Genomic DNA, 18,063 nt, shown 5'->3' with positions numbered 1-18,063 from the left:
ACAGGAGGAGTGGTTAGCCTTGCTGTATACCCACCCAAGAGAAGAAATACTCTATTATCTCAATCTCTGCTGCTGTGTAGCAACACCAAAAAATGGGAAAGCTGTTAGGAGTAGTTACGAATCTATAATACATACAAACGTTAAGTCTGTCCTTCTATACGGTTCTGAAACTTGGAGAGTCACTAAAACAAATATGGAAAAGCTACAGACCTTTGTTAACAGATGCCTACGCCGGATATTAGGAATTAGGTGGCCAGAAAAGATAACTACTATCGATTTGTGGGAGAGAACTAGACAAAAGCCCATAGCCCAAGACATCACAAAACGAAAATGGAGCTGGATAGGACACACCCTGCGAAAACCAGCTACCAATGTTGCAAGGCAGGCACTTGGCTGGAACCCACAAGGAAAGAGGAAAGTGGGCAGACCCAAGCAAACCTGGAAGAGGTCAGTCGTCAGTGAAGCTGAGGGTACTGGAATAACATGGGAGCAGATGAAGAAAGCTGCTCAGAACCGAGTTCGGTGGAGAGGTGTGGTTGCGACCCTATGCTTCCCTGGGAGTGCACAGGATTAAGTCAAGTAAGTAAGTCAGTCAGGAGTAATAGACCTTGAGGAAAAGTCATGAGCTTTGGCAGCCTCAGTACTACACCCTGGCAGAACCTGCAATGCTGCTGGTCCTAAACTGTATTGGATACCTGCCATTCCTTTGGACACATCAGCTGCATTCAGAGGGGGGACTTTTGTATGGGCAACAAAGTTCGAACCATAGATATTGCAGAGGCATTCATCTTTTAGAATAGCCAAAGTCATTCTGCAACTGCAGAAGGCCAACAGAACGCTCATATATATTAATAACTGATTTATCTATCTTTCTTCTCCTGGGTGGGTATCCAGCAAAACAACTTTAATCGGTGATTCATCTGAGCCCATCTAATGTCTATAAGAGACAGAAGGAGTCATAGTTAAGCTGCTTACATATTTAGTTTTTATTGTTTTTCATGTTTATTAGAGTAATGTTTACACATTGGCTCAATATATTTTTAACATTTTTTTTTTATCAGATAAAAGATGTATTACTGTCATTTCTTTAGCCTGTGCATCAGATTACATAATGCAAGCCTCCCCTTCAGTACGGGTACCTTTAATATGTATTGTCAACAAGATTCACTGTACTGAATGAATCAAACTTAAAGATGTTTTTTTATATACAATTGGTTTAATTTAACATTTGTACAATTAACAATAATTCAAATGCCACAATATATTATAAAAATAATGCTGCGAGTGTCTACTTATTAAGTCTATAAACTCCGCCAGAGAATATCAAAACTTGATCTTTGACCTTGTTATCAAGAAAAGTTTTGAGTTCCTGTTGTGTTATTTCGGAAGAGCTTGGCTCCTCCATGGCAAACATTCGTAGCATTGAGTGTATTCTTTCTAACGTTAAACAATCTAAATTGGCCAACATTCCCTGAATATAAGTCCAGAAAACCTAGAAAAAAACAAAACAAACAATAATATTTAAAAAAAACCACCAAGAATAAAGTTAAGTATTAAACATCAAGAATAAAGTTAAGTATTTTGATTGCAAAGTTGCGAAAGATGGCAGAAAAATGTCCAAACAAATTTTCAGTCTTTTTAACTATTCATAGCAGCGGTCTAAAACTATGTCACTAACTTCTAAATATAGCATGCGTGATTTGTAGCACTGACCTGCATCTCCTCTTCTTTTTGCTGCTGAGCCGATGCCATGGCTGATTCTATTTCCTCTTCGTCAATCATGATTAAGTCGTTGGGTCGACCTCGCTTCTCCTCAACCAGTTGATACACATCGGGGTGAACCTCTCTGAGCAATCCTTGGCCTTGCCAAAATGCAATTTTGCGTCGCAGTACAGATGCTGTCATCTCTAATTCAGAACTGAGCTCATCCACACTCCACTTGGCTGATATAAAAGTATAATTTGAGTTAGAATTTTCTACAAGTTAAGTGGCAATATAACTATTTGATAAACACAAGCTGAAACAAAAACTTTACTAAGTACTATTAAAATTTAGAGTTATTAGAAAAGTTATGGGGAAATATAAACTTCTAAGTGATAAGTTTTTTTTTTAAGCTATGGGAAAATATTAACTATATATTTGAATGTATGTGATATACACAAGCAGACAAAAACATCACTACACACTATTAACATTTAGAAAAGCAAACAAGTTTAATGTTTGATTTTTACTGAGGTTAAATACTTTGGAACAAGAAAAGTTTATGAATGATCTAAATTTAAACAAGATAATATTTTTAAAAGCCTATATTCTCAATAAATCTAACTGTGTCAAATTTGAACAAAACATAAAAATGTTTAATGTCGCACTGACAATTCCTTGCAGTCAACTAACAAAGACAATGATATTGAACAGTAGATAAATGAAATAATAGCTGATATCACTCAGAGCTATAGAACAAATGAATACTTCATGCTAAAAACTTTGTTAACTGTTCATCAGATATGAAATGACTAGCCCTGGACTAACCCAACACTAACATAGTTAACATTGGTATACTTTGAGACTGACTGACAATGACATAGTTTAACACTGATTTAGATTGACACTGACATAGATTTGACATAGACTGACACTGAATAGTTTGACACTGACATAGATGGACAGTTAAAAGAAAATTTCAAACATTACTTTTGTTTTGGAACTTCATAATTATGGCCGCTTGGACGGGAGACACAGAAAAGTTTAATGTTTCTTCCTTCAGTTCAATTTCAATATTCATTAAACCTGCAAATAAAAAATTGTAGTCAATAGTACATCACAGTCATTTTTAGTTCAACCAATAGCCAAAAGAAGAAATGTTCTAACACAGTGTTTCCCAAACTTTTGACCTATGTGTACCCCTTTTATAATTTTTGTAATGCTGAGTACCGCCCCCCCCCCCCCCCCATTTTTAATTTATTAACAGAACATAATAACTGGCTATTTTTTTTAAATCTGCATAGTTTATGAGGTGCAACGCGTACCCCCTCTAAATTCTTCCCCTTCACCTGGGGGTGCACGTACCTCACTTTAGGAAACACTGCACTACCAGATGAGCCTTGGTTGTCTAAGGTAACCAATGACAAGAAAGTTAGGGGTTCATGCCAATAATTTTACCAGACAAAAGATCTATAATAATTAGACAACATTATTGTCAAAGAATAAATGGTTTTTAACACATTTGTATAAGGTTTTCAAAAGATTCAAGCACTTAAATTTAAGGTCGGGCTGGTCAGAGTAACAAAACAAATTAAGAAGAAAAAAAAAAGCAAATAACAATGATGAGTACAAAACAACGGCATATATGACCAACCTAGATGTGGTTTCCATAGCAACGTCCTGTTTTGTTTCTGCATTTCAAAAGCCTTGGTATATTTATCCAGATGTTGTTGCAGCTCGAGTGGAAGTGTGATCTTTTCATCTCTGAAGGCTGGCCAGAATTGGGCAGACAGGATCATGGCATTCATTTCTATATCCTGGAACATTAAATGATGGATGTGGATTTCACAAATAGACGCAATGTCTCTTGCTATTACATTCATTCTGGCATCTGTGCACATTTTCAACATTCATTTCACAAGCTCAACAAAAGAACTAACAAATAGTTTACCCTTCGTCATCCAGTCACCAAAAACAAGGTTGATACAATGACTTGTCTTAAATGCAGTAAAACACAAACATATTTTCATTTCATTAGTTATTATTCCTTCTCCTTTCTTCTATGTAATTGAATTAGTAAACTATAGCTCTCATTCAAGTAATTAAATCTCAAAGATATGACTGAACCACCGGAGTTTGAGTTAACAGAGATGCCCACCCATAAGTGCTATAAATATCAACTCATGCACCATTTTGCCCTATCTAGTATAGAGGAAAGTACCTGGCAGCAGGATGCCGCTGTAAAAAACAGTTGGAGACCTGTCAAAAAAACTGCGGTACAAACATTTGAGACTCAAAGAAAAGCCATTATTGAAGACGAGTGCATAAGACGGAAAGAAAACTTACATAGACCACCAGCTGATAATGATTTTGCACGAAATGGAAGAAAACATGCAGGTCACAACTGGGTTTGGGAAGTCATGAGAAACATTGCATTCATCCTTAATCTTCAGAATCGAAGACATTGCCATCAGTAGTCTGATAATTTCAATCTTATTGTCAACACCCTCATTTGAGATGTGGTCCCTGTAAGTAATATCTAATAACTTCTCAACTTCATGACTTGAATTTTATTTCCATTTCTAAGCTTGAAGAATTGCAGGTTAGGAACAGTACCAGGAAAAAGGAAGGGCAGCAGACAAAGGAATGATGGGAATGAATGCTTAGGCTTTGCAAAAGATGAGCCCTTTAGACGCAGAGAAATGTAAGAAGCTGACAGATCACTTCTTGATCTCAATGATCCAGACAGGTGAATGAACTTTTTGAAGAGCGAGATAACTTCACAGAAGTATAAAAAACAACAACATTTGATTTGAGGCACATCGGCACAATTTAGGCCATGTCGTGCCTGCAGTCCCTTAAGGACTACTCTCTCTCTAAACAACAAGGGCCAGATTCTATACAATCATATCATTAAAATCAAGGTCTATTCAAAGTTAAAATAGTAAAGGTAGTAAAAATTTAAATATTTGGTAAAAATCTAATGTAAATAGTGCATGTTCACAAATTCATAAATCATATCTTCGTAGATAGCCCCACTTCCCGGATAAAGCCCAGTACCTTCCAAGGGTCGACATTATCAAATAGTGTTTTTAAATTAGTGGCTCTAAAATATTTCGCCCTGACATCCTGGTATCTGGGGCAATTAACGAGGATATGTTCCATGGTGAGGCGAGAGTCACAGTACTCACAAAGTGGGGACTCCTCTCTCTTCAGTACAAAAGAGTGCGTGATGTAGGTGTGGCCAATCCTAAGTCTGGACATGATCGTGCTACCACGCCTTGTCAGACCCTTAGATGTGGGCCGCCACCTGACATCCGCCACAATCTGCCTGAGTTTACTGTGAGTCTCAGCCTCCCATTGGTTGTGCCACTCTCGATAGGTGGCAGAGGCAATACTTTGTCTCAGGTCCGAGTAGGGAATTTGGGTTCCTGGCTCTCTTTGCTTCTCTGTCTGCGGCTTCGTTTCCCTCAATGCCAACATGGGAGGGGACCCAGATGAAGGTGACATCCCTACGGTCGGTTGTTATTTGGTCCAACAGCTTCAGGCTCTTATGTACCAATGGGATGTCAGTCTTCATCCAACAACTTTTGACCCTGACACATGTCAAAATAATACATAGCAAAAACAATAAAAGTATGAATAAAAACAAATGCCAACAGACAAAAAAAACAACCACATACACACCTAAAAAGCTACACATTAAAAGCTTCATTTTAAAAATATTTTAACTTTAAAAAATGAGCACACACAAAAAAACACTCCTTAATTTTAGGACCTAATGCCACTTCTTTGGAACTGTCTGGCATGCTTAAGGCCTTAGTCAGACAATAACATCCATTAAACGTTTGCATTCTTTAAATACAAAATGTGTCAGTCACTCTTTACGTGCCAATGCAGCAATGTGGCTTGGTCAAAACGTCTTAAAACTGTTTGTTGTAGGATTTAAATTGGAAACATTTTTTTGACAACAGGAAACATTAATGCTTTGCGTACAGTTGTAGAAAACAAGTAATAAGCAATTAAATTTTCTCTTGTGTTTCAGAATGTACTTTAGGGAGTGGTTCCGCCACATGTCCAAAAATGCGGATCATATGAATTTATCACGTTGAAACTTATGGTGAACCAGATCTGGTTCAAGGCATGTCAAAGGAATGTCTATTTGCTTATCTTGTAATCTTTCCTATTGACTATCTAGACACAAGTAAACAATTTAACTATGTCATAGAACTAACTTCATGTTTTTCTGTGTTTTTCCTGGCATCTTGAATTCTGGCATTCACACGTCGAGACTCTGTCACATCTCTCAACATGACTTCGCAGAAATGTAGCTGTGCCTCACCAAACCTTAGCTTGAGTAGTTCCAGATACCGCAGCTCTCTCTCAACATCATAGTTGTACTGCATCAGAATACGGTCTGCGAGCAGGGCCCTGTACTCATTAACAAATAGCTCCTTGCTGCCGTAGATGTTGACCAGAGTGGATAGTATGTCAGCCGATCTTCTATTTTTGGACACAGTGGCTGGACATATTAGAAAGTTCAAATATAAAACAACAAGTGATGGATCATGTAAGCTTCATATAGTGGATCTATCATAAATATTATTAAATACAGTATTCTTATGGTAATGATTCTTTAACAAAAGACTTACATGGGTCAGCATCTACTGGGTCCGGTGTCCAGCTCTCCCAGCCCACCATGTTGCCATCTTCTTGCTGGTTCTCTTCCCCAACTGGTTTGGTGTTGACCAGCTCGCTAATGAGTTCATTGTGACCTTCATCGGTCAAGCTGGCCACAATACAGCGCACAGTGTCTTCTCTTGACCTGTTGTAATAAGATAAGTTAATAACAGCCATGTCCAAATATTACTGAGTGCGATGTTTCACACGAACATGCAGAACCAGATGTGACCAAAATATTTTTACAACGTCTGATGCAGACAAACCAAATGTCTGCTGGTGATAATAAGTGATAAATAGAAAATATATTTTACAAAATGAGCTATAAGAGATTTCCTATTAAAAGAAAAATATTTTGCATAGAATAGAAATTTTGTAATAATAATCTTCTAAAATATAACTTTCAATAATTGTCTACAGTCCTTCAAAGTAAAAATAGTATTGAAAATAAACATTTTAAAAAATATAAGTAGTTAAATATGAAACTAAAAGGTGAAAATAAGAAATGGATGAAAAAGCTGAAATCAGACTATTATTATTATAGCTTTTATATAGCGCTACTTTCATGCTTATAGCATGCTCAGAGCACTTTTGGTCCAATCTCATTTTTGGACCAGTGGGGGGGAGGGGGTATCTAGGAGTTGGTTTTCCGTGCTGCCTTTAGGCGCTCAGTAAACACAAATCTGAGTCAGGTGTCAACCTCAAACCCCCTTCTAGGTAGCCAAGACAAGCCAAGTTCAAGCGCACTTAGCCTCTCGACCACGCTTCCCACTATTCACTTTTGTCTTTGCAAAACTTTGTAAACAAAATGGCCGTGAGAAAAATGTAGTTGTTTTTTTCATGAGTTAACACTAAAACAACAAGTTTCAATGTCAATTTTTCATAGATGTCTTGAACTTGAACCTCACTTTGTCATTGTGTGGTGTGAAAATCTACTTTAGAATTCAAACACACAAACATCTTTTCAAATTATTTTTGTACATCATATTATTTGACAAAATTATTATAAAATATATTTAATATTACAAATAAAAATAAAAAATAATTAGGTTTAAAAATGAGCGTAACTTTACCAAATAATAAAGGTTTTTATACTACAAAAAGTCCATTTTTGAGAAGAAACTTGACAGTCAAAGACTTACCTCAAATATCTGCCAACAGGTTCACAAACCAGTTCAAGGATTACTCCAGCTGGTTCTAAGAGTCTCAGAGACTTGATGGCTGCTATATAAGCTGTCAGTATATCTGCTGTGTTCACACCTAGTGAAATGGACCAGAGTTTTGATTGAATTGAATACCAAGTATAAAAAAAATTTGAATGAGAAAGTTGAAAAGAATTGTTCTGTTGTGTAAAAACTATTTTAAAACAGGAACTCTTCTGATGTGTAAAACTATTTTAAAATAAGAACTGTTCTGATGTATAAAAACTATTTTAAAACAAGAAACCTTCTAATGTGTGAAAACTATTTTAAAACTGGAACTCTGCTGATGTGTAAAAACTATTTTAAAACAAGAACTCTTCTGATGTGTGAAAACTATTTTGAAACAAGAACTTTTCTGATGTGTAAAAACTATTTTGAAACAAGAACTCTTCTGATGTGTAAAAACTATTTTGAAACAAGAACTCTTCTGATGTGTAAAAACTATTTTGAAACAAGAACTCTTCTGATGTGCAAAAACTATTTTGAAACAGGAACTCTTCTGTTGTGTAAAAACTATTTTAAAACAGGAACTCTTCTGATGTGTAAAAACTATTTTGAAACAAGAACTCTTCTGATGTGCAAAAACTATTTTGAAACAAGAACTCTTCTGATGTGCAAAAACTATTTTGAAACAGGAACTCTTCTGTTGTGTAAAAACTATTTTAAAACAGGAACTCTTCTGATGTGTAAAACTATTTTAAAATAAGAACTGTTCTGATGTGTAAAAACTATTTTAAAACAGGAACTCTTCTGATGTGTAAAAACTATTTTAAAACAAGAACTCTTCTGATGTGCAAAAACTATTTTGAAACAAGAACTCTTCTGATGTGTAAAAACTATTTTAAAACAAGAACTCTTCTGATGTGCAAAAACTATTTTGAAACAAGAACTCTTCTGATGTGTAAAAACTTTTTTAAAACAAGAACTCTTCTGATGTGTAAAAACTATTTTGAAACAAGAACTCTTCTGATGTGTAAAAACTATTTTTAAAACAAGAACTCTTCTGGTTTATTAGCTATTTTCTTTTTCTTCTTCTAGCCAACTTTTTGCTGCTGAACTATAGGCTCTTTAATTAATAAAATTACAAGCTATTTAAAACAGTTTTAAAAGAATTAAAAAAATAATAGTTGGCCTGTAAAAGGTGATTAACTTTATTGAAAAATGGTCTGGAGGAATGGGAGGCAACTTCCATTACCAACTCCAACAGCTGGATCTACCAGTATTCTTTAGGCCGACTACATGCCAGAATTAATGCATAAAATTGAAGCGTATTTCTAAATCCAGATTATCAACAATCTTCTATGAGCATATGACGTTTGGCTGACCTACAGAAGAGAGACAACTAAACTATTTGTATCCCAGTAATCCTGCATTTTACAAGGCGACCATCTTTTAAAAACATTTTGTAATACTTCTAGAATTAGAACACTATCTACTGTACATGTTTGCAGTTTTATAAAGAAAAGCTTAATAAATATACATTTTTTCATATACTACACTGCACATATTTCACAGGCTGAAAGCTACTACTCACCAGGATGTAAAAGTCTATTCTCCAATGCATGTTTCAGTGTGCACACGAGCTCAGACCTCAAATCTGTCTTCTCCAAACATGCTGTGAGATCTTGAATAGCAGGCTTGGAGTCGGGGTAGTCAATGATAATATCAAAAAACTGGCCAATCAAAGATTTGGCATACGTTTCATAGATGAAGTGGCGTAGTCTGTCTCGGAATGCAACCACACTGGCCAGCTGGGATGCCGTCTGCTTGCAGGCGTAGATGTGATTCAACCAACCCAAAACATGCTGATCCAACCACTGCAAAAAAATGTTTGCAGATAAAAAATACTAAAAAATTATATTTTAAGTACAACTGACTCTTGATAGTCTGACAGTTAAGGAATCAGAGGGGTGTCTAATTACTGAAAGCATAAGATTACCTGAAGTTGGCTGTACTTCAAAGAATTTAACTGTATATGTCAAGAGAAGTCTATTTATGATGCAATAAAGTATTCTTTTAGATTTCAAGAGTGTAAAAAAACATTAGACAAAAAAGAAAAAAGGTATTGATCTAAAAAATACATAACATTTGATTTCAGCTTTCACATACTGTACTAAATTGCAATTAAAATCTTGCTAAATTAAAAAAATATAGGTACTACAGTCTAGATCAATTACCTGATTGTACGTACGATAACTGAGTGTGTAGGGTTATAAAGTGTCAGACTAGCAAGAGCCACGTTAACAAAACAGATTGTGTACACATATCCATACAGATATTTTCATTACCAATCAATTATAACACCAGCACTTGAACATTGATGTCTTGCATCATTCATTCACCAAATTGGCTTCTTAACATAGAAACAGAAAAGACATGAAATGTGAGGAAAGTTAGGTTCAACTTTTTAAGTTAACTATAGCGGACAATGGATCGTGCCAACTGCCTTTGACTAGTCTAAAAAATGTATAGATATCCTAGAGATATCCCTGAGATATCCTTGAGAAATGGACGTTGTTAAGAAAGAATTCTGAAACACTTGGTGAAGTAGAAAATTCTGAGCCTCAACACAGAATCACTGTTTTTTTCTATTAAGGATTTCGAAGTGTTGTATTTATAAAAGGGGAAGTATCAGAAATTCCATGTAGCCAGGCTTAGCTTTAGATAGAAATATAGAATCTTCTGTATAGTCTTATAGTAATAATGCCATTTGTTTTTTATTCTTCACCAAGTAAGCCACTTCAATAGAAACACTGTGAGCCACTTCAATACAAACACTGTGAGCCACTTCAATACAAACACTGTGAGCCACTTCAATACAAACACTGTGAGCCACTTCAATACAAACTCTGTGAGTCATTTCAATACAAACTCTGTGAGTCATTTCAATACAAACTCTGTGAGCCACTTCAATGCAAACTCTGTGAGACACTTCAATACAAATTCTGTGAGCCATACAAACACTGTGAGCCACTTCAATACAAACTCTGTGAGCCACTTCAATACAAACACTGTGAGCCACTTCAATACAAACTCTGTGAGCCACTTCAATACAAACTCTGTGAGTCATTTCAATACAAACTCTGTGAGCCACTTCAATGCAAACTCTGTGAGACACTTCAATACAAATTCTGTGAGCCATACAAACACTGTGAGCCACTTCAATACAAACTCTGTGAGCCACTTCAATACAAACACTGTGAGCCACTTCAATACAAACTCTGTGAGCCACTTCAATAGAAACACTGTGAGCCACTTCAATACAAACACTGTGAGCCACTTCAATACAAACTCTGTGAGTCATTTCAATACAAACTCTGTGAGTCATTTCAATACAAACTCTGTGAGCCACTTCAATGCAAACTCTGTGAGACACTTCAATACAAATTCTGTGAGCCATACAAACACTGTGAGCCACTTCAATACAAACACTGTGAGCCACTTAAATAGAAACTCTGTGAGCCACTTCAATAGAAACACTGTGAGCCACTTCAATACAAACACTGTGAGCCACTTCAATAGAAACACTGTGAGCCACTTCAATACAAACTCTGTGAGTCATTTCAATACAAACTCTGTGAGTCATTTCAATACAAACTCTGTGAGACACTTCAATACAAATTCTGTGAGCCATACAAACACTGTGAGCCACTTCAATACAAACTCTGAGTCATTTCAATACAAACTCTGTGAGCCACTTCAATACAAACACTGTGAGCCACTTAAATACAAACTCTGTGAGCCACTTCAATAGAAACACTGTGAGCCACTTCAATACAAACACTGTGAGCCACTTCAATAGAAACACTGTGAGCCACTTCAATACAAACACTGTGAGCCACTTCAATACAAACACTGTGAGCCACTTCAATACAAACACTGTGAGCCACTTCAATACAAACTCTGAGCCTCTTCAATACAAACTCTGTGAATAAAGTCGTTACAAGAAAGTCCAGCTATACAAAAAATACGTCAACAAAAAGCTACTAAACAAACCTCTTCCAAGTCAGCAATGTGTGACGTATCAAAGTTTCCTTTACAGCTGTCCTCAATGTGTTTCTCAATCTGGCAGTGGACGATGTCTGTCACTGCTGACCCAGATATGAGTTCCATTAGACCTAGCTCATCCCTACAGATGAAAGGCACATAATATACTTTTTTCAAGCCAAAAAAAAAAAAATTAATAGTGAAAAACATTTGAATATATTTGCTAAGAAAAGTAAACAAAAGTTGGTGTAATGCACAAATTCAAAGACAAATTTCCGTACGGACAATAAAGATTATTATTATTATTATTAAACATTTACATAACATCAAAATACATTTTTTAATTAAACGAGAAAAATTTTTGCAATTTCAAAATTTATGTCAGTGTTACTTGTTAGTGGAAAGTAAAAAAAAATTATTTGTAAAAGAAAAAAAAAACTCACAATTTTTTGTTGATATCATCAAATTTTTTCTGACTTTCTTCCACATCTGCAAGAGAACCTATAAACAAATACATTTTAAAACCCAAGGATGAAAAAAAACACAATTACTAAGTTCTACTGATCACATTTTAGGGGAAGAGAATATTCAAACTTTAATAAGATATGAATGACAAGAGAAAAAAAAAAAAGTACAAACATTAAGATAACTATTATACTGAATCCACCTCAAGTCAATAATTTACCTGATTCATCAGTTTGATTTCGGTGAATGTCAAAAGCCTCAGAATAGAAGTTTTTCACAACATTTCTAAAGTGTTGTGGGAATGTGTAGAACAAAACAGATTTGATCATAAGTTGAACCTAAGAACAAGTCAAGACAAAAGATTAATGTGGAGAGCACGTAGAAAAAAGCGAGCTTCCAAGAGCAGTGATTAGCTGATCTACAAAAATGGAGAGTTACAGTATTAAGTTATATATTCACCCTTAATTCATGCTCACAAACGGCTAGTATTTTTTAACATCCAAGCTGCTGGTTCACTTTTCCCCAACTAATGTCAGGTACCCATTAGAACTGGGTGGACTCAGAGGCACCCTAAAATCCTGAAAGTCAAAATACCAGTCTTCACCAGGATTTGAACCAGGAACCCTTGGTTTGGAAGCTGAGTGCTTTACCACTCAACAACCACGCCTCCACAAGTAGTGAGACTTTGTATTTGTCAAGCAATATGTTGATAGTGTGCAAATAACAGCTAAATTAGGAAAAAGAAAAGTCTTGACATAAAAAAGTAACTATTTTTTTTGTAAAATGCTATGGTTGAAGTAAATTTTGATTCATTTGTCTTCAATATATGTACAAGCATTAGGAAGATTAAATAACCATTAAATATATTCAAAAGCAAAGTTTTTAATATACAAGTACTTACTCTGGCTTGAGTAGCAAAAAAAAGCTTTGTTCTATCATTAGCCTGCCACTGACTTGGTCTGTTAGTTAGACAAATACCGAACACTTCAGAGGCGTCTGGTAGCACCTCACATACTCCGGTAACTAATGAAGTTACCGGGTCTACGCTTATGGACATTCCCTGGAGCAATTGACCTTTCAACTGTTCTTCTGGCGTGCATTGAAAAGAGATAGGTGTGATGTTGCCAGGCGTTTGAGTTAATATTTCTCCGGGGGTGGATGTGATGCTGGGGAGATGAACTGCGACTCGGTCTGAATGTGTTCGGATGTCGGTGACGGGTGTTGTCTTGGCCATACAGAGGAGATGGAGATCCTTTCTACTGTTTACATGTGAGGCATACAGTTTCTTACTACCACCAATTGGAGAGCGTATAAATGATTCTTCTTCCTCCTCTTCTATGATATTGCTGATCCGGCTGTTAGAAAAATTTAAAGCTGGATTTAATGAACCTTGAGTTGTATCCTGCATAGAGTCACCTAAAATACTGCTGTCTTCACAATATGAAACTACCATTGACGTGCTAAGCTTCTTATCATTGGCAGCGGCACAGAGTTTTGTTTGGATAATACTTGCATCTTCACCATCATCCCTGGACTCTAACTCCATCTCCTCCCCCTTGGTACCTTTTTCGAAGGTGACACTCAGATGACCTGTCTCTATCTTGCTAGTGCGGTCAGACTTGAGCCCCACCAATGAAGAGGTCAGAGATTTCTGTTTATCTAGATTCCCAAAGCGCACACCTTTAGGGAAAGTGTAGTTCCCTTTCACAGGAGTGAATGCTGAAGCTAATGCTGATTGGCCAGACACAGGAGCCAGCAAGGAAAGACTTTGTAACCATTGCAATCTTAGTAGGGAAACCAAGTAATAGTCTTTAAACACACCTGGGAACATAGACAAAAAAAATTGGATAATAGATCATATAAAAAGAAAACTAAGAGAAGAGAATAGAGACAAGAAAACATATATATATATATATATATATAGTCTAAAGTAATGCCTCAAAAAAGATTTGTAACATTTATAAAAGAAAAATAGATTTTAGTTTTACTTAAATAATTTTTTTTCTTTATAATACAGTTTACTGTTGATAAGATCTTAAATGACACCATATAGCTGCCATTAAACATGATAAAAAAAAGGTGGTTAGGAGTTTTTATATTATTTTAATTAACCTAGTTTAGTGTGATTTGGACCAAATTACATTTACATTAACTGTAGAATAGGAACATTCAATCTGACTGAACATTATTATTATTATAGCTTTTATATAGCACTACTTTCATGCTTATAGCATGCTCAGAGCGCTTTTGGTCCAATCTCTTTTGTGGACCAGTGGGGGGGGGGGGGGGGGGGTATCTAGGAGTTGGTTTTCCATGCTGAACAGTGCTTTAGAAGTCCACAAGGACTTGAAATACTTAATGAGTTGGTGTTTTTTTTTCCCATTCTCTCAATGCCAGAGATTAAAAATAAATAATTACATTGACACAGACTGAACAGAATATATACATAAGACAGTGAAAACATTATTGCATTGAAACTTTGCTTTAAATTTACCATATAGAAATCCAAACGCTTCAAAAAGCACATCAGCATCAGTTTTGTTATCAGACTTGGAACACAACTTCCAAAAAGTTGAACTGACTCTCTTACTGAGATCCTGAAATATTGTTTCAATCAACCATTCCTCCAGCAAGGTATTCATGCCAGGGTTTTTTAAAAATAGGACTGCTTCTTTCAGTTCTGGAGTAATCGCAACTTGTCTCCATTTGATTTCTGGAAGAATCTATTTATAAATAGAAAAAAAAACAACAACAACATAAGCTTTAAAGCTAAGTAGCATTCCACAAAGGGAAATAAAATAAAACTATAGTTTATCTTTGACAGTGATTCCCAAACTAAAACTTAGTCCAGACATAGAGTTGGTTCTAGCTGTCCCATAATGTAGGCCCAAAGCTTCATTCCATTAGATATTGATTTTTTGAGGTGATAGTGCCCATAATATATTATATGTGTCAGAAATTTGTATAGCCAACATCTTCACCTATCCTTTAGTCTGCTGGACTGTTGGGGCACCACAGATGATCTGTCGACTATCTTCCTCCATTCCTCTCTCTCTTTTACCTCGGCTAGAATTTGTCCTTCAGTGATAGGCTCGTCCATTCTTAAACATTTGGTCTTCCATTGTTTTCTGTCTGCCTCTTCTTCTTTTTCCTGGTACTTCTCTCTGTGATACCTGAGGATCTTGTAATTGGGTCATAAAGTTTGAATTTGCATTTTTCAACAATAGTTAGCAGGTCGTCATGGGGCCAGATTGACACAGTGATCCTGTTTCTCATTTCTTTGTTTGTGATGTCGTCTTTGTGTGATGCCTATGATCCTTCCATAGCATCTCAATTCCACTGTTAGGATCCTCCTTTCTATTTCTGCAGTTAGTATCCAAGATTCGTAAGCATATAAATGTGGCCATGACCAAGGAATGCATCAGTTTGATTTTAGTGTCGATGATGTTATGGAGTTTGTGTTTCTATGGTGACGGTGGGAAGCATTTAGCGATGGGTTGTGAATGATGCAAGATAGATGATATTGTCGTCACTTGTTCATAGTTAGGACAGGCAATGGTAGACTATGCAATTCTGACCAGTAATTCCAGTTCGGTTCCTTCATCTGAAACAATAAGTTTGAGGTATTTAAAACTATTGACACATATCAGCTTTTCACCTCCAATACCGATGTCCCCTTTAAAACTCTGTCAACTGGCTATTGGTCAAAAGTTTGTCCAAAGAAGTTTCTACAATTTGAATATAATAGGTCCCAAGTTCAGACATTAGCAAAGATCTTCAGCAAGGTTCAGCAAATACTCAAAAGGACAAAGCGATGGAACGGTAACATTTCTAGAAGCAGGTTGCATGAAAAGAGCAAACTGTTTCACTTTTAAATTGTTGGTGAGGAATAACTTAATTACTAACACATATATGCACTAGTAGAATCTAGTTTGTGACTTTAAAACTTTAAAGTAATGAAAATCTATGTCTACAGAATATATTTCCGCTTGCTAACAGCACTAACACACTGGGTGACTAGATCTAGTAGCATCATTTTTATTTTCTTGTTCCTAATAATCTCTGGGATAAATCTGAGTACAGTAGATCTCTATCTAGTACATATTAAAATTTAAAAACATAAATAAGGCTAGTCTTATACTACTATAAATTATAATAGATCTATAGATCTAATCTAGATATTGTCACTAGACTATAGTACTATATATATATATATATATATATACTAAATCCAGCCCTAACTAGAAAAAATAGATTCTAGATTAGAATGATGTTTTAATTAATTAATTAAAATAAAAAAGTTTTTTGTTTTTTTTTAAAGTTTCATAATATTTCTTTAGAAATTAGATTCAAGATTCTAGAGATTTTAGATCTCTAGATTTTTTTTACTAGACTTAGATCTAGATTAGTAGATAATTATAATATACTTTTAACTTTACTTGGACTGGACTTTTAGTTAGTATTCATTTTAAATACTACATTATCATTAGATTATTTAAATATACTCACTCATCTAGTATTACTAATAACTAAGTAGTATGAACTCAGAGGCCGCCTGAGCAGTGCGAGGGGCCCTGGGCGAATGTCAAATGCGGGGCCCTGTGCTGTAAAAGTAGACTATGTATATATCGTAATATGTGTCACGCTAACAGGATTGCCCGCCTCTAACACTGAAGGCCTTATGATGAGATAAAGACGAAAATTCAATCTTTCAATCACAGTTTTTTTTGGACATTTTCTATAGAGTCTATTTTTCTACACATGGTATATAAAACAGCATAATTTTGCTCCTATCCTATATTTTTATATAACATAGAAATATAAATAAATTGGTATCATTGTAAACCTCTCAGCAAGCTCTACAGTCTACATAACTAGATAGTTTCTGTTCTTATTATATATTTATTTTTTAATTTTTTGTCAAAGTCAAAGTAGCTCTCCTAGTGACCTAGTCCTAGGTTGAGTAGTAAACTTAAATAATTCAAGTATTACTACTATACTATGTAGTTGAAGCTAGATGCTGAAACAAATGATACATACATATATTAAACATAAATGAATAACAGCACCAGGGACATTCCGATGCTCTAGAGGTTAGTTTCGCTTGGTGCATTATCGCTAGGCGGTGGTGTCGAATCCGGAGTCACAGGTTCGAGCCTCAGTCGGTGCATGCCCTTATTTTCGTAGCATTTTAATTCACTACTTTCTCTCTTAAAAAAACTTAGTCCCTGGTGCTGTTATTCATTTATGTTTAATATATGTATGTACTACTATACTAGTATTACTTACTAGGTATAGTATAAATTACTAATTAGTATTGACTAGTATGGTCTATAACACTATAACTCTATATTGTATATTTGAGTATTTGCGGGAAATTATTTGGTAGTATTTTTATTTTATTAAATTAAATAGGTGTAGTCACTCTTAGTCACTCTACTCTAGTTAAACTCTAGACTAGTAGACAGTAGTTACCAGTAGTAGTCTAAGTAGTACTCAGTACTAGTAGTAGATCTAGAACTAGATTTGATGACTAAAATCTAGATCTAACTAGTAGAAGTCCTAGATCTAGATCTAGATCTAGATTAATCTAGATAGAAGAATGATCATCATGACATCAATCATGATTTTAATTTTTTTTATCATGACTTACCGAACTAGCGGTTAAAATATTTTCTAAAAAGTTCCAAGATCGAGAAATATCCATCATATCCATGTTTAATTGTTTATAGATCTAGATCTATAATCTATAGATCTAGATCTATATAGATTATAGATCTATATTTCTAAGACGTCTAGTCTAAGTCTAAGTTATTCTAGATCGAGTCGTTCAATTATTTAAAATCTGTTCAGATCGAGTGATGTTTTCTTATTTCATTAAAAAGTATGATTGCTGTTTTGTTTTTCTTTTGTCCCCCCCCCCCCTCTCCCTCCCTTTCCCTCAAAAACATTTTTTTTTATATTCCACCTTTCGGTTACACCAAATATCAAGTATTAAACTACTGATTTTGTTTACTAAATTATTTAG

The 18,063-nt window shown here is 35.2% G+C and overlaps 1 protein-coding gene across 1 annotated transcript; it reads right to left on the bottom strand.

The window, feature by feature from the left end:
* Positions 1–888: 888 nt before the first annotated feature.
* LOC106063225 (anaphase-promoting complex subunit 2-like) lies at positions 889–17,898 on the bottom strand. Its single transcript, XM_056042207.1, has 14 exons — positions 17,689–17,898; positions 14,530–14,758; positions 12,937–13,856; positions 12,256–12,373; positions 12,014–12,071; positions 11,580–11,712; positions 9,118–9,400; positions 7,524–7,641; positions 6,354–6,526; positions 5,937–6,223; positions 3,356–3,518; positions 2,692–2,787; positions 1,714–1,943; positions 889–1,492 (listed from the first exon to the last, which is right to left on the bottom strand). Exons 1-14 carry the CDS (start codon positions 17,749–17,751, stop codon positions 1,289–1,291), a joined length of 3,075 nt encoding a protein of 1,024 aa, XP_055898182.1. The 5' UTR covers positions 17,752–17,898; the 3' UTR covers positions 889–1,288.
* Between the last annotated feature and the right edge of the window lie 165 nt (positions 17,899–18,063).

This window comes from Biomphalaria glabrata, chromosome 9 (assembly GCF_947242115.1).
Source record: "Biomphalaria glabrata chromosome 9, xgBioGlab47.1, whole genome shotgun sequence".
Classification (NCBI taxonomy): Eukaryota; Metazoa; Mollusca; class Gastropoda; family Planorbidae; genus Biomphalaria; species Biomphalaria glabrata.
This window is presented reverse-complemented; position numbering and strand designations above follow the sequence as displayed.

What these genes read in the sequence shown, in the direction of transcription:
- LOC106063225 (XM_056042207.1), bottom strand. Translation starts at nt 17,751, where the DNA reads ATGGATATGATGGATATTTCTCGATCTTGGAACTTTTTAGAAAATATT. An exon ending in TTTTTGCTACTCAAGCCAGA is followed by an intron (nt 12,374 to 12,936) that starts GTAAGTACTTGT and finishes ACTTGTTCTTAG; the next exon opens with GTTCAACTTATGATCAAATC. An exon ending in GAATAGACTTTTACATCCTG is followed by an intron (nt 7,642 to 9,117) that starts GTGAGTAGTAGC and finishes CCATTTCACTAG; the next exon opens with GTGTGAACACAGCAGATATA.